Source organism: Prunus persica, chromosome G3 (assembly GCF_000346465.2).
Source record: "Prunus persica cultivar Lovell chromosome G3, Prunus_persica_NCBIv2, whole genome shotgun sequence".
Classification (NCBI taxonomy): Eukaryota; Viridiplantae; Streptophyta; class Magnoliopsida; order Rosales; family Rosaceae; genus Prunus; species Prunus persica.
The window spans coordinates 10,003,163-10,022,397 of NC_034011.1; the positions used below are offsets into that span (position 1 = coordinate 10,003,163).

Consider the following 19,235-nt stretch of genomic DNA (forward strand, 5'->3'; position numbering starts at 1 on the left):
TCTGCTAAACATGTTTTGTTCTTACAACCTGTTGTGTGTAATCTAACTGCTGGTTGCCTGTGAAGATCCTTTAACTTCGTCAACAATTTCCTCCTGGTTGTGTCCTCCTCCTTTACAAATAATAGTAATGTATATACCTTAAATGCTTCACAGCTTTATCTCTTAATTGTTCCCCTCTGAAATTTTTTGACTTCATCCATTATGCACAACAAAACAGAATAGATAGTTTAAAGAACAAAACTAATATCAACTATTGAAAACAGGAATAGTGGCTGAATTTATGTTCTATTGCCAAATCACATACCAAATGTATGCTTCGTAATAAACCAAAATGAAGCTATTGATCTGGCAAACAGATAAATAAGTTTAAACAAACAAACAAAGGCATAGTCACCCAAAGACTCAATCTTTGGGTTCAAATACTAAAACAATTTATTCAACATATAAAGATGATATAACTTGGATTAAATATCATCCAATTTGTTTCTTTCTTATAAGATCTGCATTAGAAGGTCAGAGCGTTTTCAGTCAAAAGAAAAGGGAATTTCACAGAAAGTTGAAATAGAAGTAACTCAAAGAAAGCATTTTCTTCACCTAACTGCTTCTAACCCTTCAACTCCTCTGCCAAAAGAATCCCCTGAGAAAACAAAAGAAGAACAAAAATCAAAGCCTAATCTGGACACAACTCTAAATAAATGAATTAATGAGAAAAGCAGAGATGAAGAGGAGAGCATCGCAAAACTGGAAGCAACTAAAATGAACTGCTGATTATGAATATAACAAAGCTTCTTGAAGCAGACCCATCTAAGCTTATAATCTGCAGTGGAAAAGAGAATGAGAAGAATGCCCAAGCAAGCATCCATCCCAGTACTCTTACATGGAAAAAAAAAAATTGCATGATTCAGAATTCTGTAACAGAAATTGACACATTAAATCTAACACAAATAACATGTTATCTAAAACTCAAACAAATTAATACAACACTCGAAAAGCAAAAATACCACTCGACATTCCAAATGTCATCTATGAATGGCACATAACTTGTCCCTCTCAATGTCAGTACACAATCAAAAACTGGAAGCACCGTGTTATTTGGAGTGTAACACCAAAAAAGTGGCCTGAAAACGGAGTCTTACTCCGTGGTCATGATATCCAGCTTCTTTCCAGTCGGATTCTTTGTGTAAAGGACAATTGCCATTTCCTGGATAAGCACTTGATGTAATCAGAGAAATCCAACTCAAAGGTTGCAAAGATTCATGACCAATGATGCGCGATAACTGGTATAAAACTATGAATAGCACACAATAAACAACAGAAAGAAGAAACCTTGATACAATTAACATGACTATTGCAAATTCAAAAAGAAATAAATGACCAAAACTCTGCTGCACAATTCTCTCCACTGGCGTAGAGTCTTCTTGAACAGAAAAAATTGTGCAGCAACTCGTGAGAAACTCACCACCACCATTGTCTCGAATGCCCATATGGTAGCCAAGATCAAAATCAAGAAGTGCAGTACCACCATTGCATACCCAACATGAGTGTGACATTTCAGCAAACAAATGGAGAGCATGTGGTGATATGCCAGATGTATCAACCCCAAAACCCAATTGCTTCCAAGCTTCTTGATCAAGATTCTTCAAAGACAAAAACCGAGTAATCTTCTGAATTGAACCGATGGAAACAGAAGACAACTAAGCAGGCAAACCTTGCGTGGATGGTGATTCCGGAATCGGCGATGTCCGATGACTGTTGCATCTCGGCGTCGGCAGAGGTGAGACGCCCAGATTCTGATTTGGGGACATAGATGAGGATTGTGGATTTCCAAGAGAGAGAGATCGATCGCAGAGATAAGCAGTCCAGTGCACGCCAGGGCTTCCGCGCGTTCGTTGAAGCTTTTCACTTGTTTTCTCAGTCACGTGTATATCACGTGATATTTAATAACAAAGGGCTCAACAAGTCTTCAGGTCATTCAATCTCAGCCCTTCATTTTTACGATGCAATACTGACCCTTGGATAACTGACTGCAGAATTTTCCAGATTGTTTGGCCCACCTTCTATTAACCATTGAAAAAACAATTATAACTTTTTTGTTTATAAACCTGACCTAAATTAGTTGGTTTTCCTTTTTATTGATCAGATCTAAGAGCATGTACAGCGCTGAGGGGTTGGCCCAGGCAAAAGGCAAAAATCAGCCCAAGTCCAGCTCCAGCGCGTGCAAAGCAGCCCGGGCAAGGTAGTAGGCACCAGAGTATACAGTATTGTTGATTTGGTATGTGACCTGAGGGGAATGACCTCGCAATACCTCGTCGAACACCGGGGATTGACCAAGGACATTGAGGTCATTCTGAGATCCGGCAACCCCAAAAAAGGCATGCCAAACCCAAGTGTCGAATGAAGCTACGGCCTCCAAAATGATACTTTTTTGGCCCTTCCGATTCCCATACTCTCCTTGCCACGCAGTAGGACAATTCTTCCACTGCCAATGCATGCAATCGATGTTTCCGATCATTCCTGGGAAACCTCGAGCCTCGCCTTTTTGTAGAAGCCTTTGCAGGTCCCTCGGAGTGGGTTTGCGAAGGTACTCCCTCGTGTACAAATTTTCCACTGCATCACAGAATCTCACCAAGCACTCTAGGATAGTAGATTTTCCCATCCTTGCAATCTCATCCACCTGCTCTGCAGATGCCCCATAAGCAAGCATCCGCAATGTAGCTGTAAGTTTTTGCTTCGGGATAAGACCCAAAACTCCAACAGCATCATGCTTTTGAATGAAGTATGTGTCGTAATTACAAATATCATGCATGATTTTTTGGAACAAATGTGGCTGCATTCTATATCTCTCTCGAAACTTATGAGCAGGATATAACGAATTTGGGATAAAGTAATCCTCCAAGAGATTCTTACCCCGAGACTCTCTGTGTCTGTCCACATTCGGGGCACGACGACGATGATGTTGGCTTGATTGATTCATCATACACACCGCCGCTACTTCAAGCATTTCTTCCTCTTCTTCATCGGCGTCCTGATCTTCTTCCTCACGTCTACGCCGGATTTCTTCCCATTCTTTCTGTTGCCTCTCCAACACCCTCCTGAAGTTTGACATTGAGAGTATAATGTGTTTTGTAAAATCTGAGAAATGAAGGAATATATCAGAGATGGTGTGAGAGGAGTGGTGTTGATGGTGTAGTTATATAGAGGGATTCAGAAGATAGAGATGACACGTGGCACAATTTTAGAGGGTGAAAATCTTATCTGAAATCTGAGATCACTATTTGTAAAAAAATATCTGAAAATCTTATCAGACATGGGACACGTGGCACAATTTTAGAGGGTGAAAATCTTATCTGAAATATGAGATTATAATTTTTTAAAAATATCTGAAAATCTTATCTGACATGGGACACGTGGCACAATTTTAGAGGGTGAAAATTTTATCGAAAATCTGAGATTATAATTTTTATTAATGAATATCCGAAAATTTTATCTGGAATAAGACACGTGGCAACCGAGATTCACATCCGAAAATTTAATTACAAAAGATTATCAAAATTAATGATTTAAAGTATAAAAAAATAGGAAATAAAGTACAATGAATAGTAATTGCCCTAGACTTGCCCTAGACTTTGCCCTTGTGGGTGGAACCACAAATGGCAAGGCTGACACTATTCACGTGAATAGTGTCAGCCCTTGCTTGCCCTTGCCTTAGACTTTGCCCTAAGGGGTGGAGTTGCTCTAATCTCTCTCTCTCTGCAGCGACGACAACTCCACGGTGCTTGACTCGCGGCTTATCCCTTCGACCTTCACCGGCGACTCCAAGGTTTTCTAGCTCAAGATGAAGGGCAATTACGATTGCTATCTTGCTGAGTTCAAGATCGATTGACTCGCGGCTCATCCCTTCGGCCTTCACCGGCAACTCCAAGGTCTTCTATGCTGAGGTTCCTTGATTGGCCTGAATCTCCATTACAAACATTGCCATCCATGTACTCATTCATGTAGCTAAAGGCTTTAAAGTACGGGGCCGGTCCAATTGCAGTAAACTTTAATGATGACGGGTTCAGGTAATGTTGCTTCTTCCACATGAGAACTATTGTTGGATATGCTTTTGCTTGTACCATTGTTTCAGTTAAAGGATACTTATATATGTCTCTGTTGGCGATATCTTCTAAAAGGAACTTTGTGGAACATGACTATGATACCACTAACTTCTCACGTTTCATTAGCTCTACTTTTGGAAATATGTCTATAAGCCAAGCCCTGGATCAAATTTATGTAATTCTTTACAAGCTCATTAAATTTTCATATTCTCTTCTCCACTTATAGGAAATTACTAACAAGGTGCTAATGTTCTTTAAATCTGTTCTCCTGTCTATGTGAAGAGAAACAACCCGTTGAAGTGGAAAATAAAGATAATGGATGCCATGGAAATGGACTTCTCATGGGATGCTGAGTGCTGTGACATATGGATCTAGCAATAGATATCTGCAAAATTTCAGTTTCTAAACCGAATAGGTATCTGCAAAAGTTCAATTTCTGTATCTATTGATTTATTAAGACTATATGGATCTAACAATAGATCCGTTAGGCCAGCTTTGTCATTAATGTGGGTTGAAATGCTCTATTATAAGAGTTAATTAAAAGAAGCCACCACATTTTTTGTGTAATAAGCTAATTTTAGCGCATAATAGGTTGAAAGAGGCTTGTTTTACATCTCTATAACCTCTAGTGTAGCTTAATAAATTAGTTTTCTTTTTGTTAATAAATTAGGCTTTTTGTGTTTGTTAGTAGTTATTTAGATATGATCCCAAATTACACAAATTACTGATTGTATGCCTATTTTTCCCTTTTCTTTTCCTTTTAAACTAGACTAATTACTACTGAAAAGCTAGTTTTTACATAATTGCCTGTTCATTTCTTCTTGAATTTTTTCAGGTTTGTTGATGTAGTTCTGACCATACTTGGGGAACTCTATTTCCTATGTGTGGTATGAACTTGGCATTCAGCCGTGAACTGATTGGACCAGCAATGTACTTTGGACTCATGGGTATTGGTGAGCCAATTGGAAGATATGGTGATATGTGGGCTGGCTGGTGCATGAAGGTAATTTGAATTGCTTCATTTTTATTCCCTGTTTATGTCTACTGAGAGCTTGTTGGGTCTATTCTATATGAAATAAACAACTCTTCCATGGTATAAAGCTCACTTGCTGTGCATTTGTCTTGATTTGAAATAAGCAACTTATTATTATAAAGCTCATTTACTATGCATTTGTCTTGATTTGGAAATGGTTGATGCCATCACTGTCATATGATATTTTGTAATACCATTTAAGCTTTAGTTCAGTGAAATTTTACACAGGTTCTGCGTTGTAGTTTTGCAAAAACTACATTGTAGTTTTGCACAAACTACATTGCATTTTCAGAAAGTGTATTGCAGTTTTGGCAATTACAATTGAATTTTTGCTCTTTCCTCAGCCTTTAACCTCATCAATTTAAAGAGTAGAGGCTATCTAGATGAGGGATTGGGTGGGCAAGAGAAGAGTAGAACTACCGAAGAGCAAGGGAACTCAAAATTGGACTTTTGGAAACTGCATTGCAGTTTCATTTAATTACAATTGGATTTTTGCTCTTTCCTTGGCCTTCAACCTCACCAATTTGAAGAGTAGAGGCTACCCAGATGAGGAATGGGGTGGGCAAGAAGAGGAGAACTACCTAAGAGCAAGGGAACTCAAAATTGGACTTTTGGAAACTGGAAACTGCATTGAAGTTTTCATTTAATTACAATTTGAATTTTGTTCTTTCCTTGCCCTTCAACCTCACCAAGTTGAAGAGTAAAGGCAACCCATATGAAGAATTGGGTGGGCAAGAGGAGTATAAGTACCCAAGAGTAAGGGAACTCAAAAATTGGAGTTTCCATTTAATTACAACAGTTTTTGTAGTTGTTTTTATTTTTTTTATTATTTAACATAATTGATATCTACATTGTATTTTTGTTGCAGTTTCTGTTTTTATTTGCAGTTTTTGTGTGAGTAAGTGTTGAAATGATTTTTATTTTATTTTTAAAATCGTTGATTGTTTATATAAATATTGTATAACTGAATAAATATTACAAAATGAAGTTTTGGTGTAGTGGTTTGTGAGTGAGCCTTTCTCCTTTAAGGGTCAAGGTTCGAGTCCATTCAGTGACACAATTTTTTTTTTTTAAAGGTGAATAAAGAGCAACAAAGTTGGTCCCCTGCAGACGGTGGCAGGCGGCGGGATTCCAGCGGCAATGGCTGGAGGCCGGATTCCGGCGGTGGTGTCCACATATCCAATGAGATAATCACACATGACTTAAAATAAAATATAATGATATATTTTAAATAGTTTAAAACTTCAAATCCTTTTTTTTTTTAAATTAAGTCTTTTTATAAATAAAAAAGATTAAAACAAAAATACATGCAACAATCCCCCCGCTGCGTTCTCCTCCCTCTGCCAACGGGCCCCACCTTTGTATTGTAGACCGACTCTCTCTCTCTCTCTCTTTCTCTCTCTCAAATTGTAAACAGCAGAGAATGGCAATATGGGAATTTACTGAATATTGCATTTTTGTGGATAGAAATTTAAAGTGAATTTTAAAAGAGAAAAACAAACACTACCATCAAACTTAGTAAAAGCCAAAATCTGACCATCATGTACATAAGAAGCTCCATCGATATAACATAACTTACAAACCAATATTAGTATCAACAAGAACAATTATAAGAACGACAGGTTTTGTGGACATAAATTCGAACTTTTCTTAATTTTATGAAAACATAGTTATATATATCTTCCTAACAACCTCCACCTCCACAACCGCCACCTCCACAACCGCCACCGCCACCACAAGCTGCACCACCATCACCAACAATACCGCCGCCGCCGCCTCCGTATCTTTTCTTGCTTGATCCTTCATCATCACCACAAGCAAATATGACCATTGATATAAGTGTGAGAGACATAAGAATCATGCAGAGCAAAAGTATCGTCCCCGAGTTGTCTTGCATGATGCCTAGTTCCTCTGCGTGGCCACCACCTAGAAAAACATATGCTCCTCTAGACATGTTTTCGATGAGTTACAAGATTAGCTAGTTGTTCGTTAATCCAAGCTATATATATTTTTATAATGTAATGTCAACAAATGACGTGTGCAATTCCAAGTCCTGCTATTCAAAGTATTCGGTTGACGATTCTGGCTGCGGAAAATTCATGAACACTTCCTAGAAACTTCATTCTTCACAACCTGATGTTGAAGGGTTTGAAGAGACACAAAAACTCGCCAAAATTTTCAAAGAGAAAGAGATAGGATAGCTAACCAGATTGAGATGCAATAATTGCTGCAAGCCTTATGTTTTGCTTCGTGAAAACATAATATGTGAGATTTTGTTTGGCTATTGGAGGAAGTCATGTTGCATTAAATGAGTGGTTGATTGAAATTGAAGAAATTTAGGTCTTCACTTGGGGCTGCCGACATTGGTGTAGAGTATGGGAAAAGTCTTGCTTTTCACATTGAGCCAATGGCCTATTAATATACAGCAGCTGATTCATTTAGTGTGTGGAGCATGCAAGCGGTGTGTGCTTGTGGGTCAAACCAAACTGAGTGCTCGTTTGGTACACAGGACTGTCTTGGCATGGACTATGCTTAGGGACTGGCTTGGCTTGGCTTGGCTTGGCTTGGTCTAAGTTGGATAACACTTATCCTGCGTTTGGTGTATGCTTTGACTAGGACTATAATTTTTTTATTTTTTCAAAAATATATATATATGTATATATGTATTTTATAATATATATAATATATATGTATATACATGTATATAAGTATATTATAATAATATTATATATTTTAAATAATATAAACGTACATACATATATATAAGTGTATATAGGTGTATATATGTATATTATAATATACATGGGTATAATACATATACATATATTTATATATATGTATGTATATTATAATAGATAATATATATATATATATATATATGAGTATGTTATAATAATAATAATAATAATAATAATAGATATGTATATACGTGTATATATGTATATTATATATGTATGTATATATACATATATATTATATATCTATATATATAAAGCAAAAGGCAGAGAATGGTGAAACATTCAAAATACCAGAAAATGCCATTGGTTAATGCAAATATTAAGAATTGAAATTATTAATTAAATGAGGATAATATGGTAAATTCACAATTTTTTGTATTAAAAAAATTAAAATTAAAAGAAAATTCAGATAATGGGTCCTATGTTTATGGATCACAAATATTCATTATCTTTTTTTAATTTTAAAATAAATTTAAATTTTTTTTAAAAAAAACCTCTCGCATGCGCGGAAGCGCGTGCAGAGAGGCTAGTATATATTATATATATTATAATATACATATGTATACGTATATACATGTATATAATATATGTGTATATAGGTGTATCTATATATTATAATATATACATGGGTATAATACATATACATATACATATGTATATTATAATAGATAATATATATGGGTATGTTATAATAATAATATACATGTATATACGTGTATATATGTATATTATAATATATATATACATATAATATAAATATATAATGTATATGTCTATATACGTGTGTATATGTATATTATAATACATACATGGGTATAATATATACACATATATGTATATATACTTATATATATGTATTATAATAATATATATTACAAATATACTTGTATGCTATTATTATAATATTAATATGCATGTGTATATGGGTATATTATAATAATAATATACGTGTATATATCTATATGTATTTATATATTATATATGTATATATGTGTTTATATATATACATGTATATACGTGTATATATGTACATTAATATATAATATAATATATATTACATATATACATGTATACATGTATGCTATTATTATAATATTAATATGTATGTGTATATGAGTATATTATAATAATAATATATGTGTATATATCTATATGTATTTATATATATTATATATGTATATATATGTATATATATATACTTGTATATGTGTATATACATGTATATATGTACATTATAGTATATGTGTATGTAATAATAATAATAATAATAGTAATATATGTTATTAGTATTACAATATAATATATGCATCTCATACATTGGTAAACATAGGACTAGCTAATCCTCCCTTTCTACATGGGATTAGTAGTCCCCTCCTAAGGAGGTGTTTTTGGTGGGCCCGGTATTAGCAATCCCATCTAAGACTAGAATTAAATGAAACAAACATGGTACTAAATTTAGTCCAAGCCAGTTCAAGCCAAGCCTGTGTACCAAACGACCCCTGAGAGTTCTTACGGCAATGTAAGTGGGAGTAGGCTGCTTGTGAGATGCAAGCAAGCAGTCCCATGAACTCCAGCAAAATCAAGAGGGGTTTCTCTTGGGTTCACTTGGGTATCAAGTGGAGAGCAACAACTCAAGTGGTGTGTGTTGTTTACATAAAAGGAGCCCAAATTATAAATAAATAAATAAAACCCTATATGAAATGAACTTTATAAACATACTCAAAGTCCATTTACAACATAACAAAAAAGCTTATAACTTCTTTCAAATTACAAAATTGCCATTAATTTCTTAAAACAAACCCAATCTCAAAACCTCATAAAAAAAAGCCCAAAACACTCAATAGGGCATCAAAGTGATTTAATAATCAAAATTAAATTCAATAGGGCCTGCTGTCATTTTTTGAGTTTTTTTTTTTTTTTGTTTATAGAAATTAAATGGTATAGGGTTTATCTATAGTATTAGTGCTAAGAATGGGTATATGACTAAATATCTTTTTTTTTTTTTTAAATGTTGAGGGGAAGGGGAGTTGCAAAGTTGCAGTTTTTCTTTTTTCATTTCTTTATTTTAGTTTTCTAATTTTTTTTTTTAGATTTTAAATCTTAAACCATTTTTAAAAAATTAATTTTTTTTTTAGATTCACGTGCCATTATCTCATTGAATATGTGGACATCACATACGTGACATGTCATCAATTTAACATAAATTTTGACAGAATCTACACGGTATGACCAAATTGATGTATGAGGTGTAACATAAAGGACCCATAATGTCGAGAAAAAAATAAAATGACCAAAGGTGATAATTTCGCAAACATCAAAGACCATTTGTGATAAAAACCTTTAATTTTTTATGTTTTTGAAGAATAGAAGTCATATCAAACAATAAAAATGCCCAAGCATTGGTTAAAACAACAAGATCAATTTTACTTGAACTGGCAATTTAGTCGAACAAACAAATTATCATATAGTCGGATCAGATTATATATATATATATAATTTATATTTTTTCCTCCAAAATTTATATATGATTTGTTAAACCAATGAGTTTTTAGATTCGGATCATAAACAGATTATCATATTCAAATTACAAATTCATATCTATTAATTACATTATTGTGCTTGCTTGTAGCTTACATATAACTTTGGACTAGTTACCATTTCTTTCTAAACAATCTCAACCTCCACCTCCACCGCCACAACCTCCGCCTTTGCCTCCATCTCCTCCTCCACCTCCATCTCTTCCTCCACTTCCATCTCTGCCTCCGCCTCCACATGGACCACCTTCATCACCACAACAACAGCCGGTGAAATCTAAGTTGCCACAGTCAGCTCGGCGCTTTTTCTTCTTTGATCCTTTACCACTACAAGCAAATATGACCATTGATATAAGTGAGAGGGATACAAAAATCATGCACAACAAAAGTAGCCCTCCCGAGTTATATGGCATGAAACCTACTTCCTCTGCACGGACACCAGCCACAACAACAAATTTTCTAGCCATTTTTCCAATCTATGTGTTACAAGATTATCAATATGACCTACAAGAACCTCCTCCCCATCCTCTTTTCTTATCTTTTCCTTTTAGGTTAGTGAATAAGTTCACTGTGGTGTTTTGAAAAAAAAAAAAAAAAAGCCCCTTGTGGTGGTTTCTTCTGAGCCATGGTTAGATTGAAGTTCCCCCATCACCCCTTTTAGTCTATGTTCTCAATCAAATCCTGCTCCCAAAATTCGCTCTCTGACCTCGCTCATGTTCTCTAAATTTGATTCTACATCGTCTTTGACGTAGGTTGCTGCAAATCACCCAATTGTTCTTTGGCAAATTTGTTGTTTTCGTTTATTTATTCACTCTTATGTGCAGGTAGATCATTGGAAATCATATTTTCCCCATATATGTTACGGACGTGGTGGTGGGTGTGGCCACGACCACGCTTTATCAGGTGGTGGTGGTAAGGTTCGTCTAGGCTCAAGGGTTGCTTTAGGGTTTTGGTTATGTTGGGTTTGTGGGCTTTGTTTGGGTTTATGTTAATTGTGGTGATGTGGACTAGTAGTTTTAGTGCGAATTTTGTCCGCGTTAGTTGTGTTTTTAGCATGTTAGTTTGTTGCCCTCTTGGAATTGATATTTTAGATGTCTTGTTGATGTCTTTGATTGTACCGTTGAAGTTTATCTTATGAAGTTTCTATTTGATTATATATATATATAGTTTTGTTTACCTCTCGCATGTGAACCTAAATAACAAGAATAATGCTACTCTTACCACATTTGTATACCACATCTCTATACCATCTTATGTGGCAGTTTTATAATAGTTTCCTTTAATTTTTAATTATATATTGCTATTTTAATTCATAGAGACATTTTTACTCCTCAATTTAACAATAAAATTGATAGACTTTAATAGTAGAACCATCTTGATACAAAAAAAAAAAAAAAAAAAAAAAAAAGTTGAAGGACGGTTCAAATGAAAATTTTAGTTGGTGGACCAAAATGATATTGGAGCAATAATTGGAGAACCATTGGGATCAATAACCCTTTTAGAGGAGGATACTCACCTAAAAATACTGTTTTGTCCCTCGATTTCACGAAATAATACATAGACTTTGATGGAAGGACCATCTTGGTACAAAATAAAAAGTTTAAGGATGTTTGAAATGAAAATTTTAGTTGGTAGACCAAATGATACTGGAGCAATAGTTGGAGGACCATTTAGGTCATTAACCCTAATGCTTTGCATTCAGTTGGAGTGAAGCCAAGTAAAATTTTTGCTGCAATGATCAAACAATACGGAGGATATGAGAAAATTGGGTTTTTAGAAAAATACATTAGAAATCGTGAAAAGCTCAAACAATCCAGGGATGCTAAGGCAATGCTTGAGCTTTTCACGAGAATGCAAGAAGAGAATCCTAACTTTTTTTTATGCAATGGATTTGGATGAAGAACGACATTTGGTAAATGTGTTTTGGGTCGATGCAAAAGTTGCTACTATTAAAATGTGTTGTTTTGTTTCTACTCAGATTTGGGGGATATTTTGGTTTATTTAGTAGTATAAGAAATGCAATCAAGCAATATCCTTTGAAAAAAAAATAAAAATTGTTAGTCTGTAAACTCTATACCATTGGGGTGCTTACGGATGTGAATGACTTTTTTTTTTTTTTTTCTATCTAAACCCTTTGTGTAAAAAAAAATAAATAAATAAAGGACATTTCCTCTTTTTTTTTAAAAGCAGACATTTTCTTTAAAATAATAATAATAACTAACGTTAAAAAAAAAATAACAATAAACTAAGATGGAAAGAAAGTTGTGAATTTTTTTTGGATAAATTGAATACATTTAATAAGGATAAACTTGGAAAGCAAAAGTTAGCTTGTATAATATATTAATGACATTGTTTTAAGTTTAAGGAAAATGATACATGTTAAGCAAAAAATAGAGAAAGTCCAAAAGAGAAGATTAAAGAGAAGGTTGCTAGCATTTCCTTTCTTTATTTTAATTGCAGAGTTGCAATAAAAATGCCCAAGCATTGGTTTATACAACAAGGTCAATTTTACTTGAGCTGGCAATTTGGTTGAACAAACAAATTATCATATAGTCGGATCAAATTAGATAGATATATATATATAATTTTTTTTTCCCAAAATTTATATATGTTTTGTTAAACCAATGAGTTTTTAAATTCGGATCATAAACAGATTATCATATTCAAATTACAAATTCATATCTATTAGTTACATTATAGCTTACATATAAATTTGGACTAGTTACCATTTCTTTCTAAACAATCTCAACTTCCACCACCGCCTCCACATCCTCCACCACCACCTCCACCTCCATCTCCGCCTCCGCCTCCCCCTCCATCTCCGCCTCCGCCTCCATCTCCACCTCCACATGGACCGCCTCCACCACAACAACAACCGGTGAAATCGCAGTCACCACAGTCATCTCGGCGCTTTTTCTTCTTTGATCCTTTATCACTACAAGCAAATATGACCATTGATACAAGTGAGAGGGAAACAAAAATCATGCACAACAAAAGTAGGCCTCCCGAGTTGTCTGGCATGAAACCTACTTCCTCTGCACGGACACCGGCCACAACAACAAATTTTCTAGCCATTTTTCCAATCTATGTGTTACAAGATTATCTATATGACCTTCAAGCATATTATATATATACTATTTTATTTTTTTTATATTATCATGTGCACAAATGCCGTGTTAAAAAGAATTGATGACTTGAAACTTTCTTCTATTTTTCTTTAAGTCGTACCATTCAAATTTCTTGGTTGACTATTCTGGTTGTCGAAAAGTGATCAAGACTTGGAAATTCTATGGATTGAAATAGAAATGGTCAAAATACATGAGCTGGCAATAAAATTCATTTCTGACTTAGGAAAGACCACAAGATGGTATTACATTATTTGTGTGCAGCTTAATAAATTGAACAGGCTTATTAGGTTAAAATAAAATCCTCAATCAATACTTATATGATCTTGCAAATTGGCCATGAGTAGCACCTAAAAAAAAAGCTATTAAAACCTTTTTTTTTTTTTTAAATACAAGCAATAGTCTAAACTAATAGGATGACGAGGATTTCTCACGCTATTGGTGTCATGGATGTTCAAACCTAAGACCACTAATTTGCAAGTCTAGGTCCTTTTTCACTCGGCTAAACTCTATTGGTAGGGCTATCAAAATCTGATATATGAAAAACAGGAAATGCTATATCTAAATATACATGTCTTAACACCAATAAATGCTAAAGCTGAGTTATTCTTCCATCCAAGAAAAATGTATGGATTTGGAGACATATCTTGGCCTTAACTCAAGAAAATTGATGAGATGGTCCATGGATTTTAGATATGTGAAAATTTCCTTGGTCAACGAAGATATAAGAAAACTGCTCTGCTTGTTATGCATGGCAGATAATGCACATGGCTTTAAGTACATCAGATTCCTTTTATTAAAAGAACTTTAAATAAGAAAAAGATATACAGCTATTGAATACCATTACACAAGAATCCCAATAGAGGAACAAACTTTAAGTTCAGAAAGAAAAAAAAATGATGAGATGAGATTTACAAGAAAATTACAGGATAAGAAATGGGCTCGTTGATGTACAGTATCCATTATATACCAAACTTCTGAGTAAAGTAACTTGTAAGGGGATACCTTGGAGAATAGAGGCTGTATTAAAGTGAAAATTATATTTTTTGCACCTATATTCCCATCAAAAGAGTGGACATTATTCCATCAAGGCAAATGTATAAACTGGTGAGCTTCAGACACAACTTCCGTACGTCTAAGCTTCCGGTATAGGTGTCAGAAGCTCCTGATAAAATATTGAGTAACATAAACAACCCTCAACAAACAGGTAAAACTAAAGCCAGGAAGGTTTAGAGTTGAGAACTACCTCTGAAAACCGCAAATGTCCATGGTGTGGTTTAGAAGTTTTAACAATTGTCTCCCACTTGGGATCAAGAGAAGAAGTCTTGGAAGCCTGACTGCTAGTATAACTCCGCGAACCAAGAGAAGACTGTGAAGATGAACTCCTGGAGGAAATACTAGGTAAGGTACGCTTTAGCCAAGACTCTGATGGAGATTTTGGTAAAGGCGGTCCAAGAGGCAGTGGTACTTTGTTTCCCCGGGGACTTTCTTGGTTACCAAGTTTCAGAAGCCGGTGACTTTCTAAATCAATCTTCCCCCTATTGGCCAGTTTCGAGTTGGTCAATGAAACTGAATTCTGAACATGGCCATGAGAACTGTCTTCTCTACCTGATTGCCTAGACTGTTGGCTTTCTAAACCAATCTTTTTCTCACCAGCCAGTTTTGTGCTTGTCAATGTAGAACAATCCGGAGTAAGGCCAACAAAATTTTCCCTATCACCTGATTTCACTAACTGTTTGCTTTCTAAATTTAACTTCTCTTGATCAGCACCTTTTGAGCTTGTCACTTGGCTAGAATGTTGAATAAGATCCTGATTTGGTATATAACCAATTCTAATGTCGGTTTGCACATCATCACTGGATCTGCCAGAAGAAGATAGAAAGCTGGAGTCAGGAAACTCCAAACTTTTATGCCGCACTATTGCCTTTTCATTCCCATCACCCAAGTGCTCAGTATCTTGGAATGAAGACTCTACTGAATGGGTTATTTCTTCCACTTTATCCCTTTTCTCACGAATTTCAAAACCATTCCCTCTGTAATCAATAATACGGCCCTTTGTATCTGAGGAACATGGAGATTTTACAGTTTGTACTGAATCAATATACAGAGTCTTCTCAACCACAGGACTCCCTGGGCCCATTTCCAACTCGGCAACATTCTCGGCAGCCAATAATTCCTGAAAATTGTTGTGGCATTTTCGATATTTGCCAGAGCTATTAGCTTCTCTGGAATTCTTAGCTTTTTCGGGAATACCAAGAAAACCTTTTTCTTCATGCTGAGAACATTCATTTCGGTAGGGTGATATGCCACTACCCTGTAGACGCCTGTACATAGGTGACCCATCTAATTTCTGACAATCACTTCTGTTGGTGATCTGATTGGATTCATGTATCAAATCGTTCTTATCCTCAGGCACCCTACCTTCCGGATGTCCACTCATTAATCTTTTTTCAGATGAATCACCCAGAGAATGCTAGAGAAATAAATAGCAGATGTTCAACCAGGATTCTTGGCATGATGATGACAAAAGAAAACCAGGAACAAAACAAAAAAAAAGAACAAAAAAGGGGAAGGATAAATACCTCTTTTTTAGCTTCTCTGTACGAAATGGCATAAGAAGATTTAGCCCGCACTCTCCTAACTGAAGAAATGGGTAATTGCGCTTGCACTCTCATACCTAGAACAGGATTCAAAAGGCAAACGGAAATTTTTAAGAATAAATCAAGTAAATAACCCAACAAACTTAGCTAATACATTTTTGTTATAATCACCTTCATCCTCACTTTTGTCCCCAGCTATATCTTGAACATAATGTGGCAAATCCTTTGGCCTATGTTGATTAAGTGGATGTTGCTTATCCCCACTTACTACCTTCTTCATCCCACTTGGTTGCTCTTGCAAAAGTGGTTGCTCTCGGGCAACTGGTTGCTTCCTGCTAGCATATTGAGGTGTTTCTGAAGCCAGAGCTTTTGCTGCAGGCAAGAACCGGCCCATCATGAAATCCCGAGTCTGTGGATCTGTTGAGAAGGTTCCAGATGGTTTGATATCTAGACCATCCAGTCCACTCAAACCACTTATACTACAGTTCATAAAGAATGATTCACTCCTAGAAAGTGCATCTAAATAGGTCTCATCGCCATCGTCTGAACCAGCAATACCCTTATCCTCCATCTCCACTTTGGAGCTGTCATATTTAGTAACTTCTTTTGTATCCAAGGTTGAAACATTTTGAGAATTGGAAAGTACATTTCCAGTTGGTGATTGAGCAGCAGTTGTACATTCAGAACCTTTATCCGTTGCTTGCTTCTTAACCTTTGAAACCCTTCCAGGCGGAAGCTTTGGTGCAGTGGGAAGCCATTCAAGAGCTTGATTTGGTGATTTTCTTTCATCCTTGGGTCTTCCTGGGATTTGCTCCCATACAAAAGGAACAGTTCCTGGGTTCCTCACGGGACCTGATTTCAACTCTGATTTGTAAACAGGAAGGGGAGGTAGTTTGGGTAGGGACTTTTCAGCCTTTCTTTTTTCATCAGCTTCTGAGGAGACCACTGTCGCTGAAAATCGTCTCACAGATAGAAGTGGCTGATTGAAGTTCAACTGCTTCTCTTCCATCAGATTCTTTAGCATCATGTATTTTCTTTACTTTCCTGCAAAGTACCTCTTTGTAATCAAATTGCAGTCCAAAGAAGAAAAAGCAAGGAACCAGACTCGCAACACATGAGAGATTCTCATATAAAGTAATCTTGTCTGTGACGGTGTGCAATATGAAGGCAACTAAAAAACTAACTATACTAAAACAAAGATTACTATGAACCTACAAATGATAAATAAACCGTCCAGTTCTGGCCAAAACAAGAGTGTAAATTCCAACTGAAAGTTGATTCAAGTATAACAAAACATCCTGACTTGGAAACTTCGGACCCTCTTTTTGAGCATCCAAGCTATTGAGATTTCTAATAAACTTTCCTAAATTTTTCGTTTTGGTATCAAACTTTCTATGAGTGCTAAACATTTCAACCCTTCAGGATAACAGAAATCATTCAGTTTTCATAGGATTTGAGATGAATCCACTGTTTTGTTACATGTAAACGATTCTTTTGCATTTTTTGCATCAAAAAGAAAATTTAGACAAACAAAAAATTAGAAGTTTAGGTTCTACAAGAAAAACCATATCTATTTTAATGTACTGGCAACTTGGGGATCGTTTTACCTTTTCCTCCCAAACTAAAATAACAATTCCCTCAAGTGATGCAAATGTGCTAACCTACTAAACATTTAACAAACTCAAGTTAAATTCACATACTGTTTGAGATCCACAATTTCGTGAAGCCGAATAATAGTTATCAATGTGGCGTAACACTCATTTGACAGCCCAGGGAACCCAAAAAAGCATAAAGCAATTGAACTTGAATTTTCACTATTTACCAATGAAATAGAAAGTCAATGCAACAGCAACCAACACAATTCTGTGATTTAATTAAGGTGAGATTCACAAAATTTATTAAGTAGGACGAATTATAATGAACAACAGGTTTGAATTTTACTTCCTTTCCTTCTCTTCACTTTCTTAGCAACCAAACAGAAAGGTATTGTACCCTATGAAAGTGACTAGTCCTTTTCTTTTTGTTCAAATGCCCACAGAAAAAGACTCTGCTTAAATGGGTTACATCAAATTATTCATTTTTACCTACAATTTTAAAACTAGCAACAATCTTTAATCCTCCATCCATAAAATCAAAACCCACTTTAGCCCACATCACAATGTTTTGAAATCATACCTAGAAAACCAAAAATACTAAATTCTGAATCTTTATTAAAGCAACAACCGTCAAGAAATCTAAAAGAACGCATTAACTGATGAAATTAGATTTCACATATTAGAAGAAGTCGCAGCAAGAAGGTACAAGTCAACCCACAAATCCATGCTCAGCTTTCTTTCAGATAAATCAAATTCAGGAAGAAAAGAAGAAGAAGAAATATGCAGTGTTGAGTTAAAGAAACACTGACCCTGAAAGACGAAGAGAGAGAAGCTTGGATATGAGGCCGACCCAGAAACCGACTCGGCTTGGAGCTTGGAAAGAGAAGCAAATGAGAGCTCCAGAAGTCACAGAAAGAAAGACAGAGAGCTTGTAATGTATTGTATGAGAATCAATACCTAATCATACACTAAAAATTATGTGACAGGGAAAGAATAGAATAAAGGGGGAGAGAGAGAGAGATAAACTGGTCTGTACGTTTGTGTTAATACTTGGCTGCAGAGCAGAGCTTACCCGCGGATGATGAAAAGCCAAATTTAAAAACGGAGATGAAATAATAAGATTATACCCAAAAAAAAAAACTAATAAAGTGGACCCTTTTAGAGACGGAATCTTCTTCTTCTTTTTTTTAAGTGGGCCAACTTTAGAGAGTCATTTCCATTTTTTTCCAAAAAATCATGATTAATTTTAGATTGTAGTTCAGTAATCTGAATTGTCTTTTTTGGGTAATTGAATTGGTTCTTTCTTACCAAATTTTATGTAAACATTTGATTGTGTCATTGTCTACCAAAAACACTATATTCGTCTATTTATTTGATCACTTGACTATCTTAATAATATTTTTAATTTGACGAAATTTTATGTAAGAACGAAAATCAATTGAGAGCATGAAAAATAGATTGTTTAAATTTTAAATTACAGTGCAAAATGAGTCCCACAAAGAATCCTCAATTT

General features: G+C 35.1%; 2 protein-coding genes across 3 annotated transcripts; both read right to left on the reverse strand.

Annotated features, from left to right (window-relative positions):
• LOC109948002 lies at positions 591-1,877 on the reverse strand. Its single transcript, XM_020559889.1, has 3 exons — positions 1,460-1,877; positions 1,137-1,201; positions 591-872 (listed from the first exon to the last, which is right to left on the reverse strand). Exons 1-3 carry the CDS (start codon positions 1,548-1,550, stop codon positions 591-593), a joined length of 438 nt encoding a protein of 145 aa, XP_020415478.1. The 5' UTR covers positions 1,551-1,877.
• LOC18784040 lies at positions 14,253-18,794 on the reverse strand. 2 transcript variants are annotated; one of them, XM_020560683.1, is made up of 5 exons: positions 18,532-18,713; positions 16,299-17,171; positions 16,110-16,204; positions 14,774-16,000; positions 14,253-14,692 (listed from the first exon to the last, which is right to left on the reverse strand). In XM_020560683.1, exons 2-5 carry the CDS (start codon positions 17,152-17,154, stop codon positions 14,663-14,665), a joined length of 2,208 nt encoding a protein of 735 aa, XP_020416272.1. In that variant the 5' UTR covers positions 17,155-17,171; positions 18,532-18,713; the 3' UTR covers positions 14,253-14,662. The 2 variants fall into 2 exon arrangements, with proteins under 2 accessions (XP_020416272.1, XP_020416270.1); XM_020560681.1 differs by having other exon boundaries at positions 14,253-16,000; positions 18,532-18,794.